The 17,191-nt window shown below is 39.3% G+C and overlaps 1 protein-coding gene across 8 annotated transcripts; it reads right to left on the bottom strand.

Annotated features, from left to right (window-relative positions):
* Positions 1–5,037: 5,037 nt before the first annotated feature.
* Positions 5,038–17,123, bottom strand: il15ra (interleukin 15 receptor subunit alpha). 8 transcript variants are annotated; one of them, XM_026146712.1, is made up of 8 exons: positions 16,910–17,123; positions 16,169–16,360; positions 13,540–13,596; positions 13,415–13,462; positions 10,573–10,653; positions 6,930–7,001; positions 6,246–6,330; positions 5,038–6,142 (listed from the first exon to the last, which is right to left on the bottom strand). In XM_026146712.1, exons 1-8 carry the CDS (start codon positions 16,977–16,979, stop codon positions 6,079–6,081), a joined length of 669 nt encoding a protein of 222 aa, XP_026002497.1. In that variant the 5' UTR covers positions 16,980–17,123; the 3' UTR covers positions 5,038–6,078. The 8 variants fall into 8 exon arrangements, with proteins under 8 accessions (XP_026002497.1, XP_026002498.1, XP_026002500.1 ...); XM_026146713.1 differs by having other exon boundaries at positions 6,930–6,998; positions 16,910–17,122; XM_026146715.1 differs by lacking the exon at positions 16,910–17,123 and adding an exon at positions 16,584–16,653.
* Between the last annotated feature and the right edge of the window lie 68 nt (positions 17,124–17,191).

Genomic DNA, 17,191 nt, shown 5'->3' with positions numbered 1-17,191 from the left:
CATCTAGTGTTTAACTAGCTTGAGAATAAATAGTGTGGAAATATGTTCGTTCATAGTCATTAAGGTCGTTTTTCTTGCTAACCAGAATCTGGATATTTTTGATCTTGTGACTATAAATAAATAAGGCTTATGTATACACTGGAGCAGGTACTTGGTCCATTTTGGACCGCCTTTACTTTCCTTGCATCTGAGACTTGAGATCCCTGCTCTCCTCGCATTATCTTCTATACACGTGAGGCTAAAAGCGCTCCCAGTTTGGAAGCAAGCGTCTTTTGGATCCCCATTTAAACTGCTTTGAGGAAATTCAGGGGATGGACAGCTGCCTTTGGAGAAGTCTGACCTGATGTTTTTGTTCCCACAACTTCAAATTCCAGCTTAAATAATTCTTACTATCCATAATACACTTCAGCCACTTTCCCCCAGGCTACTCTGACGCTAGGATGTCTCCCTCTGAGCTCTCAACTTCTTTTTTGAATCAAAAGGCTTCACTATGGGAAGTTATTTGCTTAAAAAACGTTTCAGCATTCAGATGTGTTCATCTAACTGTTGTAGTGCTCATGAAATGAAAATACATTTAAAAAGAAATCCACACAAAAATCAAAACAGCATAATCATATCACATCATTCTGTTATCAAGGAAGACCTAGTGTCCTCTACACGGGACAGAAGATAAATATAAAGGGGCTTGTAAAGATAAAGATGTAAAGATAAAGGGGCTTGTAGCCTATTCATGTAAAGCGAAAGGTTGACATAAAACGTAAGCTGGATTGAACTAAGGTATCAGCTGGGTTCACAGGCAGAATTACGCATTGCAACGTGCGCATCGAACAATTTCTTACCACGGTTCATTGTTCATTCAGAATTATTCTTAAGCAGGGCTGGGCAACTCCAGGCTTTGAGGGCCGGTGTCCTGCAGGTCTTAGATATCACCCTGGGTCAACACACCTCAATCACATGATTAGTTGATTACCAGGCCTCTGGAGAACTTCAAGACATGTTGAGGAGGTCATTTAGCAGTTTTTACTTTATTTCATCATGAGTGAGAGGATTCTGGCCCCATTCCAAGTCTGTTTGCAGAGCATAAACAAACCCAGGTAATTAAATACTGACAATTTCCTTCTTGCATAGTTTTGTGCATACACACTGTGAAGAAGGCCCATGCTTTTGAATTCATTACTGTCAAAATGTCACTGATTTCAAAAATCCTTTTTCAGTTCTCTCTTGGTGGTTTAACACCTCTGTATACCCATACAGCTGTCCTTCTAGCAGATCTCCTTTTCTTGAATATCTGATTGTCTTCATCTCTGCCAGGATGAAGATCTTCATACTCTTTCTCTCCTTTACTAATTCCATGTATCACAATACACACTACAATAACAACTGAAGTGATGCTGTTTACTAAAACTCTGGGATTTTAATCTGATACTGGAAAGTTTAGTTTGTAAAAACAATTGAATGAAGTACCTTTAACAAGGTGGTAGTGAAGATAAAACACTAAAACACCACTTAATCATTCTCAAGTAAGAATGCTCCAATTTAGCGGCTGAATTAAGTAAAACAACTTCACTATAAGTTGAAACAGAAGAAGAAGAAAAAAAGAAAAATTATGCCTTAACAGAGTTAATTATGTTTATTTTTATTACATAAAAGAAGCAAACTGCTGCTAGGACAGAAACAACTTGTTAGATTTGTATTGTTGATTGTCATTTATGCTTAGAAATATTTACTTATATATGCTTAGAGTTTTGTAATTAGTTGTAGATTGGTAGAGGTTTTGATCCTTGATAGTCTGCAAACTTTGTGTGCATTAGACAGCACTTTGGGAGCATGAGAGGTCATACCGTGTCTTATTGTTTTATGGTAGGATTAACGTAGTTGCGTCTGTTCTAGTCTAAGTGCTCTTTGTTTAGATGAACTGCAGGACTTCCTCACCGTGTTATCTAGGATGAACCATCTAGGGTGAGGGGGAGGCTACCCTCTTCCTGACCAAGGATGTTTGACCCTTTGATCAGCAGTCCACACACACACACACACACACACACACACACACACACACACAAAGAGTACCTTGCCTGTGTGTGTGTGTGTAGACGTCATATGTTAATGAACTTATGCATATTCATGTAACCTCAATAAAAGAACAGTGGTACGGGAGAATGGACGAGAGCAACTGGGGTCAAGCGAAGGAACGGTGCCTGTCCGGTTCTCTCCCGTGCACGAGAAACATGAAGAAGCTTGCCTACTTGTGTCTTGCTTTGCAGTGTAATTATATTGTCTTCAACGTTCCAGCGGATGGGTTCAAGCTACAAACCTATCACAACTGAGTAGTCTTTTTTTATTTATTTATTTTTTATTAAGCTTCTTAGGCTATATAAACAACTAAAATAATAGCAAGATAGCCCTGATGATTTGGGAATGGTGTTGTTGGAAGTTATTAGGCTGTGACAAACACCATCTGACCAGAGTCCAGTTCTATGTGAGGGTAAGAGTCAGTGGGAAAGCCACAGGGTACTACAGTATCTACGAGTCCACTTCAGATGAGCCAGGATTCATGGGTTTTACTTCATCTGGCGTCTGCACTGGGATGTGCTTTTTTGACTTCCTGAGTTACAAAAGGGAGAAATGGCAATGAGATTGATTAAAAAACAATTAACTGTAACATGATGGGTGCATGACAAAATTCATGCAAGCTCGCTGTTATCCAAACATTTTCTTATACCTTTGATACATTAAGGCGATGATGCCCAAAGAGCAGAGAATCACCAGTAAAACAATGACAGAGATGGATGCCAGCGTTGCTGCTTTAGAAGGTCCTGCTAATAAGAGAAAATACTGAACATCAATTTCTACCCACGTACTCCTCTCATTCTCATTTTCTCCACAGAAAATAACACATATAATATGGCATTTTATCAGACATGATGGCTTTGTGAATCTTTCAAGTGCTTCAGCGTAAACATCAAAGACTATAATGAAACTCAGTGGGATTCTGTGCTGTGCCTGCAGCGTGTCCTAGTCTAAAAAAAATCTGGGAGGGGGGGTATTTAATGCTAAATAGTGCAAAGGCTTACATGGTCCGAAAGCAGGAAGGAACGCTAGGGGAAACAAATAACCAGAAGCCACAAGTAATACATATACAGCTAACTCAAGGAGCGGAAACACTATGAAGGCACACAAGTATGTTGGGCAACTCAACAAAGGACAAGGGAGAGAGAGAGAAAATAAATACAAAATGTGATGAGGCTGGGGAACACAATGTGAACAAATCAGGGATGACAGACTGAAACATGCAAACCTGTCACAGAGAAAACTAATGGAAAGAATAAGAAAACAACAACAACAGACTGTACAAAATAAGCTTAACGCAGAATATTCATGAAAATAACCGTAAACTGATAAACGAGGAACTAAAACTCACGATACTTAGAAATGTGGCAAACAAGAATAAACAATAATGATGAAGAGATTAAGATCAAAGTGAAAATAAGTTCGTCTTTACCTTTGGTAAAGCACTGCGGCCAAGATTGAGTTACAAGAAAGACTTTGACCATTTAGATCACACTGGAGTGCACAGATGTTCTTCTCACTATCTCGTTTTCTGCCGGAAAATCCCCCACAGTCTATGGTGTCAGTAAATGACCACAAATTAGCAGCAAGGCTCTGTGGCAGTGTTAACTCTGTTATTAGAGCAGTGTGTTAGATAAGCATGTGAAACCTCAGATACATGCCTTTCTTTAGAGACTTAAGAGCTAAAATCTAAAAACAAGATATAGCTCAGCTAGCTAGCTCAAGGTGAGGCTTCACTTTGACTTCACACTGCTTTTCTAAAGAATACACACCATTCATAGCTTAGACTCATTAGCAGGGCATATTTGGCCTATGGGATGCCCTTGAAATTCCTTTTATAGGTGTTTGTGTTTCATCTGTGGTGCTTTTAAGGCAGAAAGATGAATTATTTCTGGATGCTACTAACTGTTAATTGTCAGTGTTTTGTTAAACTGCTTTGATGACTTCCTTAACTACCCATGTTTATCTGTCCTCGATATGGTGGTTAAGCTCTGAAAGGTCATCTGATGATGAATGTTCCAGTTATCTTCTCTTGGTCTTGAAGAGGACGAAGAGGTGAGTTCATAAGCACGTTGGAAAGGATGCGGTTAGTCATTATTTTGGCTGTAACGCCAACTGAGCAGGTAAAAATAAGCTGTCAGCAACAGCGAAGCAGAAAATTACTGCTCTTGAAAGAATGCGGTATTGCAATTTGGAGCATTCTGGGAAATAGACAATGATTGCAAAAATTTCTGGCACAACTTCACCTACTTCCAAGGTGCATGGAGAGGATGAAAGAATTCACAATGCAGGAACTCCAGCAATACTTAAGGGAAGATGAACAACTTTAATAATTGACTAACGCGTTTCAGCTTGTTGCCTTCATCAGTGATTGTCTGGCACAGAAGAATATCTCATGCACTTTGGTCATATATTTAGTTCTAGAATGCATACATTTGATCAAAACTTGAGAGGATTGTGTCAGTTCACACAGTTTGTTTTAATGCTGTCACAAATGCAAAGTCTTACATTTGTGACCTTGCGCTTTTTATGCATGATATGATAATATGCTAACTGCAGCAGTGTGTGCACAGTGGCGTCTGTGCACACAAAAACAAAAAAAAACCCCAAAACCAAACCAAAAACAGCCCAGAAAATAAAATACTTGAAATATTAGAATATTGCAGTATGTAAATTACTTTTCAACACTAACTAGTCCGAGGATTATACTTCAAGTACAAGCAACCACTGCTCAACAAGGTCCAGTGGGCACTGCAGTCTTCCCTTGTGTAGCTTATCTACACAAGGGAAGACTGCATTGACTACCACATGATGCTCATGAACGCCCTTCACAAGGAGGGTAAGCACAGTATATGGAAGACCAGGAAAGTCAGTCCATGAAATAAAGCTGTAAATCACTTTCTAATGACTTTATAATTACTTCTATGTTGATAAAATATTTGATATGTTACCAGAGAATACCACTACTAATCCATCAATAAATACTTTATTAAACAATTAAAAGCCTTGATTACATGATTCATCAATGCAGAATTTAAAAACAGAGTGTGTGTGTATATCTCTATATCTATCTAGAGATAGAGATAGATGTATATAGATATAGAAGACTGCAATATATATATTTAAAAAAAAAAAAAAAAGGCAAAATGTGATCTCCTTACTGTAGTTCATATCTTACTGCATTTCCTTTTTCCATTCACAGTAACATGTAATAAATAATTTAGCTTCTCCTTTAAGATCAATCTCCATACCCAAGTAAAACTTGATGTACTTCGGTCAGACAAATCAGACTTGCCTGACTTAACAAACAGGCATAGCTAACAAAGTGGGCAGTGATCGTTTCTCTAAGGGGCTAAAAGCCAGGTATAAATAAGGACCCACACAAATTACTGAATGTTTGAGCAGAAAGCGTAGCAGCTCCAAAAGACATGTTGTTACTGGCCGAAATAATACTCTGCAGAAAATTGAACAAATAATTTGGTCTGCTTGTGTCCATCTAGCCTGATTGATACTGAAGATAGGAAAGTATTAACACAGTTAATCTCTGTGACAAAGCAATACATTGCATCAATGCCTGGCTAGAGACAACATTTAGTCTGAGTAACTCATTATCAGTTTTAGTATTTTCATGAGATCTGAATAATAAATAAAAGAAATAGAAATCAAACATTTCCCACCATAGCACCAGAGCAATGGTTGACCCAGAGGGATGTGAATGATAAAGTTCCTATAGAGTTGTTTTTTGGTAATGTGAAGCTAGAAAGCTGTTAAGATGAAAGTTACAGATTGAGCCTCTTGCACTGCCATATTAACATGGCTGTGATTCTTTGGGATGACGTCCACAGAAGTTCAAATGGGTTATCAGGCACTGATGACAACCAGTCCTACGTGGAGGTAAGAGTCTATTCTTCACTGTAGTGGGATGTTGCTTTTGGTAAAACACTGCTGCAGCTCTCTGCAACCGCAACAAAGTCAGTGTCTTTTACTGGTCCACTGCAGGTGGGCGAGGACTCATGCATTCAGTGTGCACAGCTCCTCTGGGTCTTGGTTCACTGGGGTGTGCTCTCTTCGCCTCCTGAGACAAAAAGGACAATCAGGATTGAAATGGATTAAAACCAGCCAACTGCAAAACAATGAGTATATAGAAAGACAATCCAAAAAAGTCATTTTGTTTTTACCTTTGATACAGTAAGACTATCCCTGCAGTACAAAGAGTCACCAGTAAAACAGTGATGACTGTTGCCGCTGTGGTTGTTGCAGCGTCTGCAAATGGGAGAGAAAATCCTTAATGTGCTCTGATTCAGTTTCTTCACTGAAAAGAGGTATAACATGACTGCATCTCATTAAATACAACAATTCCAAGTCTGCTTTGTGAGTTAAGTGTTTTCAAACAATCTCAGAGAATGTACCGTCCTAAACATCAATGAGGGAATCCACACTGCGAGTCTGCTCTGTGGCCTTCAGCATTTCTAAAACGTCTTGCTTCACAAACAGCGTTTAGCCTCAAGGGACTCCCTGCTTGTCCATCGAGAAGTTGCATCACTGACTTACAAATAATACACAGACACTCGCAGACCATTATGACCACCTGCTTCCTTTTGCTACCAAAGCAGTCCTTACTTTACTAGACTTCCTTTGGATGTATCACAGTGGGGCCTGCGTGGATTAAAGTTTGATCCACACATCCCACAGATGCTTGATGTTCCTACTTGCTCACTAATATATGCCACATAACAAGTGCAATGATGAAGAGATAATCAGTGTTATTCACACCACCTGCTAGTGGTTCTAAAATATGTTATGGCTGATCAGTGTATTAAATGAGATCTCAGATAAGAAATAATAACACCGTTGAAGCTTACCAATTTCAAGCGCAGAATGAGTGGCGTTCTTTATTGTGTCAGTCTGTCCTGTTGTCTCCATCACAGGTTCTGCTTTTCCAGTACAAAATAAAATTTATACAAATTAGTGCAATTGTAAAGGTAAAAAGACGTAATCAGTGTCATGCCTGAAAAGTTTCTTATGCATGTACATGCGGCTTTGTGAAATGCTGGGGGAAAAGCAGATATCAAAAGGTTATGCTTTATGTACCACTTAGTAAATTACCACAAGGTGGGGTAAGGTTGGGTGGCAGTGCTTGTGTTTTAATAAAAACACAAAACAAACACAAACAAACCCCATTGCATTTATGGCTTATATAACCTATGCTTTATTTCACAGGCTTATCAGCTGAAATCCAAACATACACATCCTTCTGTAACAGCTAACCAGTTCAATATATGTCTTGACTTTGATAACTCTTTGAAAGTCTGCTGACATTTCTCAAACAAACGATCCTTGGTTCATCACAATTGATTCTCCTGAGTTTCATTCTTTTGGTAATCTGCAGATTCAGGCGTGGACAGTTACTGCATCTGCCCAGCAGGGGGAGCTCCCAATGCAACAGTGTTTTTCCTTTAGAAAGCCTCACTTAACACTAGTATTTCTTCATACATTTTTAACAGAGTAAATGGTTACATGTAAATAGCTGTGTCACCATTTCAAAGTCAAATGATTTTTGTCGTCCTTTTTGTTTGGCTTTTTGCAAAGAGTCTTAGTACTTGAACAGCAATCGAACTATTAGCTCTCAGAAATTATTGTGTTTAATATGATAATTAACTAGTGTTACAGCATTTACGATAAAGAATAGTATAGGTCCCCTTTAAATAACTGCTTATATAAATACTGCAATGACAGCTGTCTGGACTCAATGGAAGAGACGGCACATTAGCAGCTTCAGCTGTTGTTTTTGCAATGATATCTGTACTGCTTTAAAAAACAAACAAACAAAAAAAAACCAACCCACACACATTTATGTCAAAGTATGATTTTTTTTACTTTTTATGTTAATGAAGCCCTAGTTTTGAAACTTGAGCCTGTGATCACAAAAAAAAAAAAAAAAAAATATTGAAATTCATTTAGATATCGTCTTTATATAGCCCAGAGAAGTTTCAAAGATGGCTTCAGAAGCCCAGACTTATTTCTCAAGCACTTTGATAATATCCTGTGAACCAGCATTAGCAAAAATATCATCCATTACATGATTTTATATGCTGAGGGCATCAGAGTCCTGCAGCCCAGGTATTGTACAATTCCCTTTTTAAAGTCCAGTTTCAAGTGCAGAGAAAGGCTGATTCACCTCTGCCTAAGACTTTGACCTTGGTATTAAAACCTTAGATGGCACCTGCCCAGTTTCGGTTTCAGTTCCTCCTAAATTATTTTCATAAAACCTTTCCTTTGGAAGGACAGCAACTAGAGATGCACAATCTTTTTCTCCCCCGACCTGCTGTTTGCTTAGAGTTTAGTTACACGGCCTGCACCCATTTAACCAGTTACTCTTTCCAGTGTACAGCTCTCTTTCACCTGTCACCATTTGTGGTTAAGGTTCAACTGGAACTGCTTTTGAGGTTTGACCTGTATATAGCTGCTGTTTGTTATGAAACAGATCTGGGTTTCAGACTTTGTGTGCCGTGTCCTGGCTTTAGCATGACAGGGAAGGAAGACCCAGAGTTCTAAAGGCTAACAACCTTTTGAACAGCACTGTGCTATTCAACACCCAACCATAAAAACAAACGTGTGCTGTTGATGCTAATGATTGTGTATCACAACATTGTAGATTCTCTTAAAGATGTTGATGTAAAACCTCAAAAACTACTTCAGTTCCCTTTTCACATCATATTTACAGTACAGTCCATTAAGTGCCCATCCCTAGACGTCCCTTATGTCACTAATGTAGAAAGTAGTTTCTGCTACAAGACAATTTTTTTTAAATTTGAGATTTTAACCAATTCCTTGCATAGCTGCGAGTGCCTAAACCCATCTGCTTTCACCTATCCTTGGGCAAGATACTAACCCCAAATTGCTCTCCGATGCATCCATCGGAGTATGAGAGTGTGTGTGTGTGTTAGCTATAAAGCACTTAGAAAAAAAATGTGCTTGTGTGAACGCACAAGTTGTGTAAAGCGCATTGAGTGCTCAGATGAGTAGAAAAGCGCTATATAAGAACCAGTCCATTTACATAATCTGGACTTGGTGGCTTGGAACCTTCCTTCCCACTGTTACCAAAGTGCTGCTCATAGGGGGTCATATGATTGTTGGGTTTTTCTCTGCATCTATGAAGCACCTTGAGGCGACTTATGTTGTGATTTGGCGCTATATAAATAAAATTGAACAGCTGATTTCTTTCTATAGGTGACCGAATTACTAAAAGTGGTTTCAAAGAAATTTGTCAACAGTTTCTATTGAAATTTTAGCAGCAATGTGGCAAGCGTAGCATTGAAGACGCCAGATTTTACCACATTTTTTTAACCACATTGACACTTTGAGTCAGACAGATTTCGTTAGCTTTCAGTAGTTCTAACGAAACATGTCCACACTGCATGGATTACTAAAGCGTCCAGTTTGTATCTTCAAGATCACACAACGTTTGTGTTTGATTACTGGCCTGTATTATTCATACTTACAAATTGAGGGTTTAGGCAGTGAAGACTACAGGATGTTTATATATGATGACGGTCCTATAAGTGTGCACAGTTTGACTCTCACTCACACACACACACACACACACACACACACACACACACACACACACACACACACACACACACACCTCAAGAACCAGTACAGTTCCTTGGCGTAACCATCTTACTTTGACATCATGTGGTCACAGATAAAACAAAGCAGATTAGATTCTGAAGGGCTACTTCTGGCTCAGAAGTAGTTTGTTTTACATTCAACGTCTGGTGAGCCATTAGGTGCTAGAAAAGCATCTCATATCTGAACAGTCCCTTCTCATGTCCCTCTTGGTCTCAAGCAGAGCTGATTAAATGACAAAAATATATTTATATTGTAGAGGGTGCCCATTTTAGTGATAAAGGTGTCAAAAGGCTTGAAGGAGAGTACAGTGGGGAAAGACCAAATAAACCCCATAATTTAGTAGCTTGTAGAACCATCTTTAGCAGCAATAACTTGAAAAAAATCAGACTCGCATCCTTGAGGAGGAAGTTTGCCCCACTCTTCTTTACAATGTTGCTTTATTTCATTCGGGTTTGCAACCATTTGTTTATTCATAGTATTCTCAAGTTGTGCCACAGCCTTTCAGTCAGGCTGAGGTCTGGGTCATTGCAGACCTCAGCAGCTATGCCTGGGATCACTGCCCTGACTCCATGTGAACAGAGCTGTGAGACAAATGGCCTCATATTTGACTGTAGAATACTTTAGTATATAGTGGGGCTCATGGTCAACTAAATCACTAGGAAACAAGCCCAAATCATCACCTCTCTGCACCACCATGTTTGACAGCAAGTATGAGACAGAGCCACTGAACACAAGAGTCCCTATAAGCAGTCTGGTGGATGAGGTTAATCATGACTTTGGGCGTCAGTAGCAACATTTCAGCTGGCACACTTGAAAGCAACAGCTCAGCAGAAGCTAACTGAGAAAGTACGTATGATTTAAGTTCTTTACCGTGGGTGGTTGTCTGTGTACTGGTTCCTTGTTCAAGCACTGTGCTTGAATTCTGCATCATCTGGGCAGTAGAAGCTGTTGCTGAGAAGAAAAAACCCACCTCTATTAATACTATAAAAACCCTGACCACATCTCTCACTGCTAAGATTAGTTGTAGCACGAATTATCCCTCTGTTATGAAACATGCGTTTGTTCCATTATCCCAAACTAAAACCCCATAACTATCTTCAAGCATGCATGGAGTGTTATACTGTGTTTGATTTTACATTAGTTAGCTTCAACATGCCACGTATATTACAATAGCTGAAAAATACATGCAGGATTTAATGTTATCTATCAGTCCATTTTCTTCCACTGCCCCTGCAGGTTGCAGGGGCAGCAGCCCACGCAAAGAAGCCCAGACCTCCCTCTCCCCAGCCACCATTTAATATTAGTAAATGGCCTGTATTTATATAGCGCTTTTACTAGTCCCTAAGGACCCCAAAGCGCTTTACACAATCAGTCATCCACCCATTCACACACACACATTCACACACTGGTGATGGCAGCTACATTGTAGCCACAGCCACCCTGGGGCGCACTGACAGAGGCGAGGCTGCCGGACACTGGCGCCACCGGGCCCTCTGACCACCACCAGTAGGCAACGGGTGAAGTGTCTTGCCCAAGGACAACGACCGAGACTGTCCAAGCTGGGGCTCGAACCGGCAACCTTCCAATTACAAGGCGAACTCCCAACTCTTGAGCCACAATCGCCCCTAGTAATGGAAATTAACATTTTGTTAAACAAAATGTTAAGAGGAGCTGGAGTTGTATTTGTTGCTCCCAGATGAATTGTCCTCACTCATTCATGACTATCACTTAGTCATGAATGACTAAACAAGTTACCTATGACTAACCACATTTTTTGGAAAGCTTGAGTTAAATTTCACTAAACACACCTGGGCATGATTACGGTCATATCTGTTAAAGAAATCACTCAAGCAGATCCTGTCTGACAAAGTGAAGTAGATGTCAAAAAGCAACACATCATGCCAACCCTAAAGAAACCATCATGGAGTGGTGAGCCTACCAAAATTACCCCCAAGAGCCCACTGGCTGCTCATCCAGGAGACAAAACTACAAAAAGCCCCAACATTTACAAAAAAAAAGAAAAAAAAGAAAAAAAAAAGAAAAAAGAAAATGCAGGCCACACTTGCCTCAGTTAATGTCAGTGTTCATGATTCAGTACCAACAAGTAAAAAACAAAAAAAAAAAAACAAAAAAAAAAAACTTTAAGTTTTTTTTGTTTGAGTAAATAGTCAATGGACTGATGAGACAAAGGGTTGAGGTTTGGATTTCATTACATCTGGAATACAGCTAACAAAGCACTTCATGAAAAGAACATCATACCAACAGTCATATGGTAGTGCAATGATCCCTGTCTACTTTGCTTCTTCAGAATTTGAACAACTTGCCATAATTGACTGAAACAATTATTCTCTCAGTCAGAAACTCCTGTAGGAGAATGTCCAGGAAATTCATGCCATGAAGCTCAAGTGCACTCTGAAAATGATTTAAGAAATCATTAAGAAAAAAAAAACAAACAAAACAAACAAACAAACAAAAAAACCCCAACAACAACAACCAAAAAACAAAACTGGCTTTCCAGGCTTAAGTTTGTCTAACACTTAGATTTGTGTGATGATCTGAAACATGCAAGCATGACAAATATGCAAATAACAAATAAGGGGAGGGGTGGGGGTTCACAGCCACAGATGTACACAGCAGAAATGTAAACTGCCCCACTGATCATTTACAGTTAATCTGAGCATGACAACTGCTGTGAAATGAATGACTCATAGGAGCTGGGGCATTTTTACTTTACTGTTAGTAAGGGCCCAAACCAAGTCCCATAATTTGCAAAAGTTAGTTCTTGAAGCGGTGATTATGATATCAAGATTGTCTGGTTGCTTAGCTGAGCTGTGTTGAACTATAATGATTAAAGGAACTAACCATGGGAACACTACCAGAAGTTTCTGTTACTGGATACATTTTGATTTGACAAGAACAGATGCGCTTCATTTCCATGATGCTAAAAATCATAAATAAAGAAATAAAACTAAATTTCTTGATGTCATTCAAAGCAGATTTTCTACAGATCAAATCTTTTTGTGTTGCTGTAGGACTTGAGGTTTCACTACAGTAAACCATTTCCTTTAATAGTAGCTGCACTGCAACACCTCCTGGATTACTTTGAGAGTCATTTCACCCAAATTACCCAGTTCAAATGTCGTCTTTTAGGACCATTTGCTCACTGTACACTTAAATAGCCCATGTTACATCTACTAGTTTGAACATTCCAACCTGTAACACTGCAATATATCAATAAGAATAATAACTTAACCCTCTCAGGCTCAAATTTAACTTTTTGTTGCTAATGCACAACCAAGTCCTGCAGTGGTACTTCTGAGTTATATTAAAAAAAAAATTTAAAAAAAAAAAACCTCAGAAAATATGTATGTGGGGTAATCAGGTTGTTAGTTTTTAACTGTTGCAAATCGGCAATGCCTGCCTCGAGAGGGTTAAACTAAAAGGAAATTCATGTGTCTTAGTTCATCTGCCATTTGTATGAGAATTAAGAAGCCTGATGGCTGCAGGTACTGGGGTTTGTTTTTGTTCCATAAGAAGGTGTAAAAAATGGGTGATAAAAGTAAAATGAGTAATATATACACAGACACTATACATGGCTCTAATATTAGTATTACTGTCACACCGTTGAGACATTTAGTTTCCTTTTAGTTTATTAGTAGTGGTTATAGGTCACGGTTTTTGATCGTCACAATCATGCAAATAGAGAACTTACTGATAGCGGAAGTACTGACGGAGTAAGAGGAAATATCAGTGTGACTCTCTGCAAAACCAAACCATCATTAAGCACACATGTCAGCAAAGTATGGCAAACACCATTTTCCTTAGACAGACGCTTACCTGTTGTTGTTGTACTTGTTGCTTTTGGTGGTTGTGTTGTGGTTATCCTTGGGTCAGCTGAAACATGACAAAGAAATACAAGAGATGCATTTAAAAAAAAAAATAAATAAATAAATAAAATTAAAGTGGGAAAGCTTAAAAGAAAAAAAAGAAAGAAAGAAAGAAAGTACTGTATGGATCAGAGATCTATTATAGATTATAAATCTATTATCACCGCATTCTGGCTGAAAGTATTATAGACTTGACTAAGATCCAACTATTCCCCATGTCCAGGGTGTTCTACAGGTAGACAGTCAAATCCCTTTTACTTTGCATTAAAGTTCTTCACTTCACTGCATTCCCATGATGCACTGCTCTGCACATCTGTCTGTCACAAATCAACCCGATACTGGTCTCCATCTGTTCCACTTTGCCTGCATTTTCTTCTCCTCTCTTGCGCAATGTTCGTTGTTTTGGATGGTTGACAATAGACATTTAAAAAGGCATCTACATTCCCTCTTTGCATACTCAGCTTTCCAACAATCTCCCTCTCATTTACATACATGTACCGTGTCTTGGTTCTATTGACTTTCCTTCCTTTACTTCTCCAGGCTCTCTTAAACCTGCTTCCTGCTCCCACTAAAGATCGCGATGTGAACATTCTAGTCCACACAGACTCATGTCTGACCTCACTCGTCATTATCATAGCAAACAAGAAGCACCCAAGAGCTGGTCCCTGATGTAACCCCATCTCGACAATGACCTCCTTTGTTGCTGCATCACCCTCAGATTTTTCCTCTGCTACTTCTGACTTCCTCATGAAGCACCAACCTTATGCTTTCACTAGATTAGAGACAGTACAACTTCTTTTGACTTTTTATATACTTCTCCATCAGCACTCTCCAAGAAAACAGTGTATCTATAGTGCTCTTTCTACAAAGCCTTGTGGGACGACAGCAGGAAACGTGGACAGCTAATGAGGCTAAGAGTGGTACACATTGTGAGTATAATCAGCAAGAAGGCAACTAGGAAAGTCAAAACAAATACAAAGCACAAGAGACAGAGTAAAAACTGGAAATGACAAAGACTCAGCCATGCATACTTGCAGAAGGATGACCATGAGACAAAACTGGAGAAACAGAATAAAGAACCAAAGGCAAAAATAGAGACTGAAAAGCATCAGATACTCATCTCCACATGCATGATAAACAGAATTTAAAAAAAAAAAAAAAATCAAACCCATAAAACATAAGTCTGGGTACAAGACCCAGGGCAAGTGACATTTTATCCCCACTATAACTGCACATCACTGCCAGTCTTGTAAAAATAGATATCAGCACCAGTGCACTTCTTCATTCCTTAAGCATTGTCTAATTGTGTTACACAGTGTCTCAAAAAGTCCACTGCACTCACTTCCTCCTTACTAATCCTCTGGATCCCCTAAATTACTAAATGTCCTTCCCCTGCTCTCCCTTTCTCATGTCCTTCTTTCATGGAACCTTAAAAGTGCTCCTTCCATCCAATGTTTTGAGTCTATAGACAATCTTTCATCAAATCTGTTTCCTAGCAGGTGAATAAATGTTTGTGGTGTGTAGAAACAGGTGCATGCGAAATATTCACTCATTTCCTTTTACAGTAGATAATGTCACCTTTGCGCCAAGCTAGAGTCTAAAAAGGAAACTGCTCACAGTTATCAGCTGTGACAACACAAAAACAAAGCACATGTGGGTGGCTTTCCACTGCACCCGAAAAGGAACCATTGCATTCTCTTATCTCTTGTAAATTTCAGACTTCCAGCCAGACACCTGACGTCAACAGTTCTAGTATGACTCTACATTTGATAAATCGGAAGGGAGGGCGTGCCAGTGTACTACAGAGCGTGGGATGGTTTAGTCGGCTGGTTTGAACCGAACCATCTTGACACACGGGGCTGTCAGTACTGTTGAGGTTTTATCAGTAAACAGAGGCTAGTGTGACTTTTATTCAGCCAGAGACAGACAAAGACTAAATAATCCACCGATAATCAGACATCCTTCGGTTGTGCCACAGATACCAGGCACCAGCCTATGCTCTGTATTAATATTTTAAGTTCCTCCAGGGAACGCATGTAGGGGCTGGCCTTCTATAAACCCTCTCCACCCATTCATCCAAGAGCAGACTTTCAGGGTTACCTAGCAATTCAGTCATCCCCTGGGGTAATGACTGAACATAACAGCTCCCACTTTTCAAAGTGATAATGGTAATGGATTCATGTTATGATAATACCAGTACTACTACTTCTGAGCACTCAAAATTCAGACTGTCAGCACTATTAGCAACCATTAGCTGTAATCCAAGAATCTAGAGTTATAACAAATATGGGTTCATGGATACTGGATTTGTAATCCTCCCCCCCAAGGCCAAATCTAATGTGAATACTTGAAAGTTAACCAAGTGGAACTTTTTAAACTAAAAGGGAAAAAGAAAAGCAACAAGCCGCAGTACCGCTGTTTCCAAATGACCTCAGCTTGGAACTTCAAGAGAAGAGAAGCCTCTTTGAACCATTCAGCTGTGTTTGGGACCTCGTAACAATGTACCGGTTTACATGTGTGTGGATAGAGAGATGTTTTCATCTTTGGTGTTAAGAAATATACCAGCAAATAATACTTACGTATACACACCAGCGATGGTTTGCTCCACTGTGCTCCAGGATTTTCGCATTTGATTAAAGTTGAGGTTCCCGCTTTTCTCAGGTAACCATCCATACATTTGTAGCGAAAACGGTCATGTATTTTGAAGCAGCCTTGTTGTGGGAGGTTTGTTAAATTCAACTTTGGAATTTCTGGACATGGACAGCTGTTATCTGTAAAAATAATAAAGATAATTTTTTTTAAATAAAACCATACGATTAAAAATAACCAGTATTTTTTTGGCGAATGGTGTACGTAAGTTCCATAATTCTAACTTCTAGCAATGTACTAATGGTAACCTGATGTCGTCAATAAAAACTTTTACACCATCACATACACATCAGGTCAACCCCGCTTCTAAGTCAAAAATTTAGCAGGATTCATAACGATACACACTTGCGACTTTCAGCATTTAGGTTTCACTATGAAGATTTACGATACGGAGACGGCGAGAAACAATGATTTACCAAAAATAAACAAAACACAAATCAAGCCGCAGGTATGTCTTCAATAAGCAATTATCCCCCTCCGACATATCTCACCGTAAAACGCTGACGTGTGCGAGTTTATGCCTTCTATTTGAACGACTTGTCTTTGAAGGTGATCAAATTTAATCACTGATTAAATAAGCGATAAACTATAAACAAAACAAATTGCGGCATGCGCAGTTTAAAGCACTTTCTGGAGCGTACTCTGTCGAGTTGAAATTTGTTTGCACTTACCGCTGCTGGATAATTGAGACCAACATACTATCATAACGCAGACGGGGAAAGCCAGTGAAACCAGAGCCATCGGACACCTCGGTAGTGACTTAAAACATGTTCACTAAATAAAACCAGGCCGGTAAAGACCATCGTCGCTGTCGCCGCGGTATTTCTTTTCGTTCACACTTTCGCTTTATATCATGACACTCCCCTTGTGCTGTGTGTGATCCGCCCATTTTAACAACAGGGCATATTTCTGCAGAAATTGCTGGTTTCAAATGAGTCATCCGGGCGCCAGAT

This window comes from Astatotilapia calliptera, chromosome 17, assembly GCF_900246225.1.
Source record: "Astatotilapia calliptera chromosome 17, fAstCal1.2, whole genome shotgun sequence".
NCBI classification, from domain to species: Eukaryota; Metazoa; Chordata; class Actinopteri; order Cichliformes; family Cichlidae; genus Astatotilapia; species Astatotilapia calliptera.
This window is presented reverse-complemented; position numbering and strand designations above follow the sequence as displayed.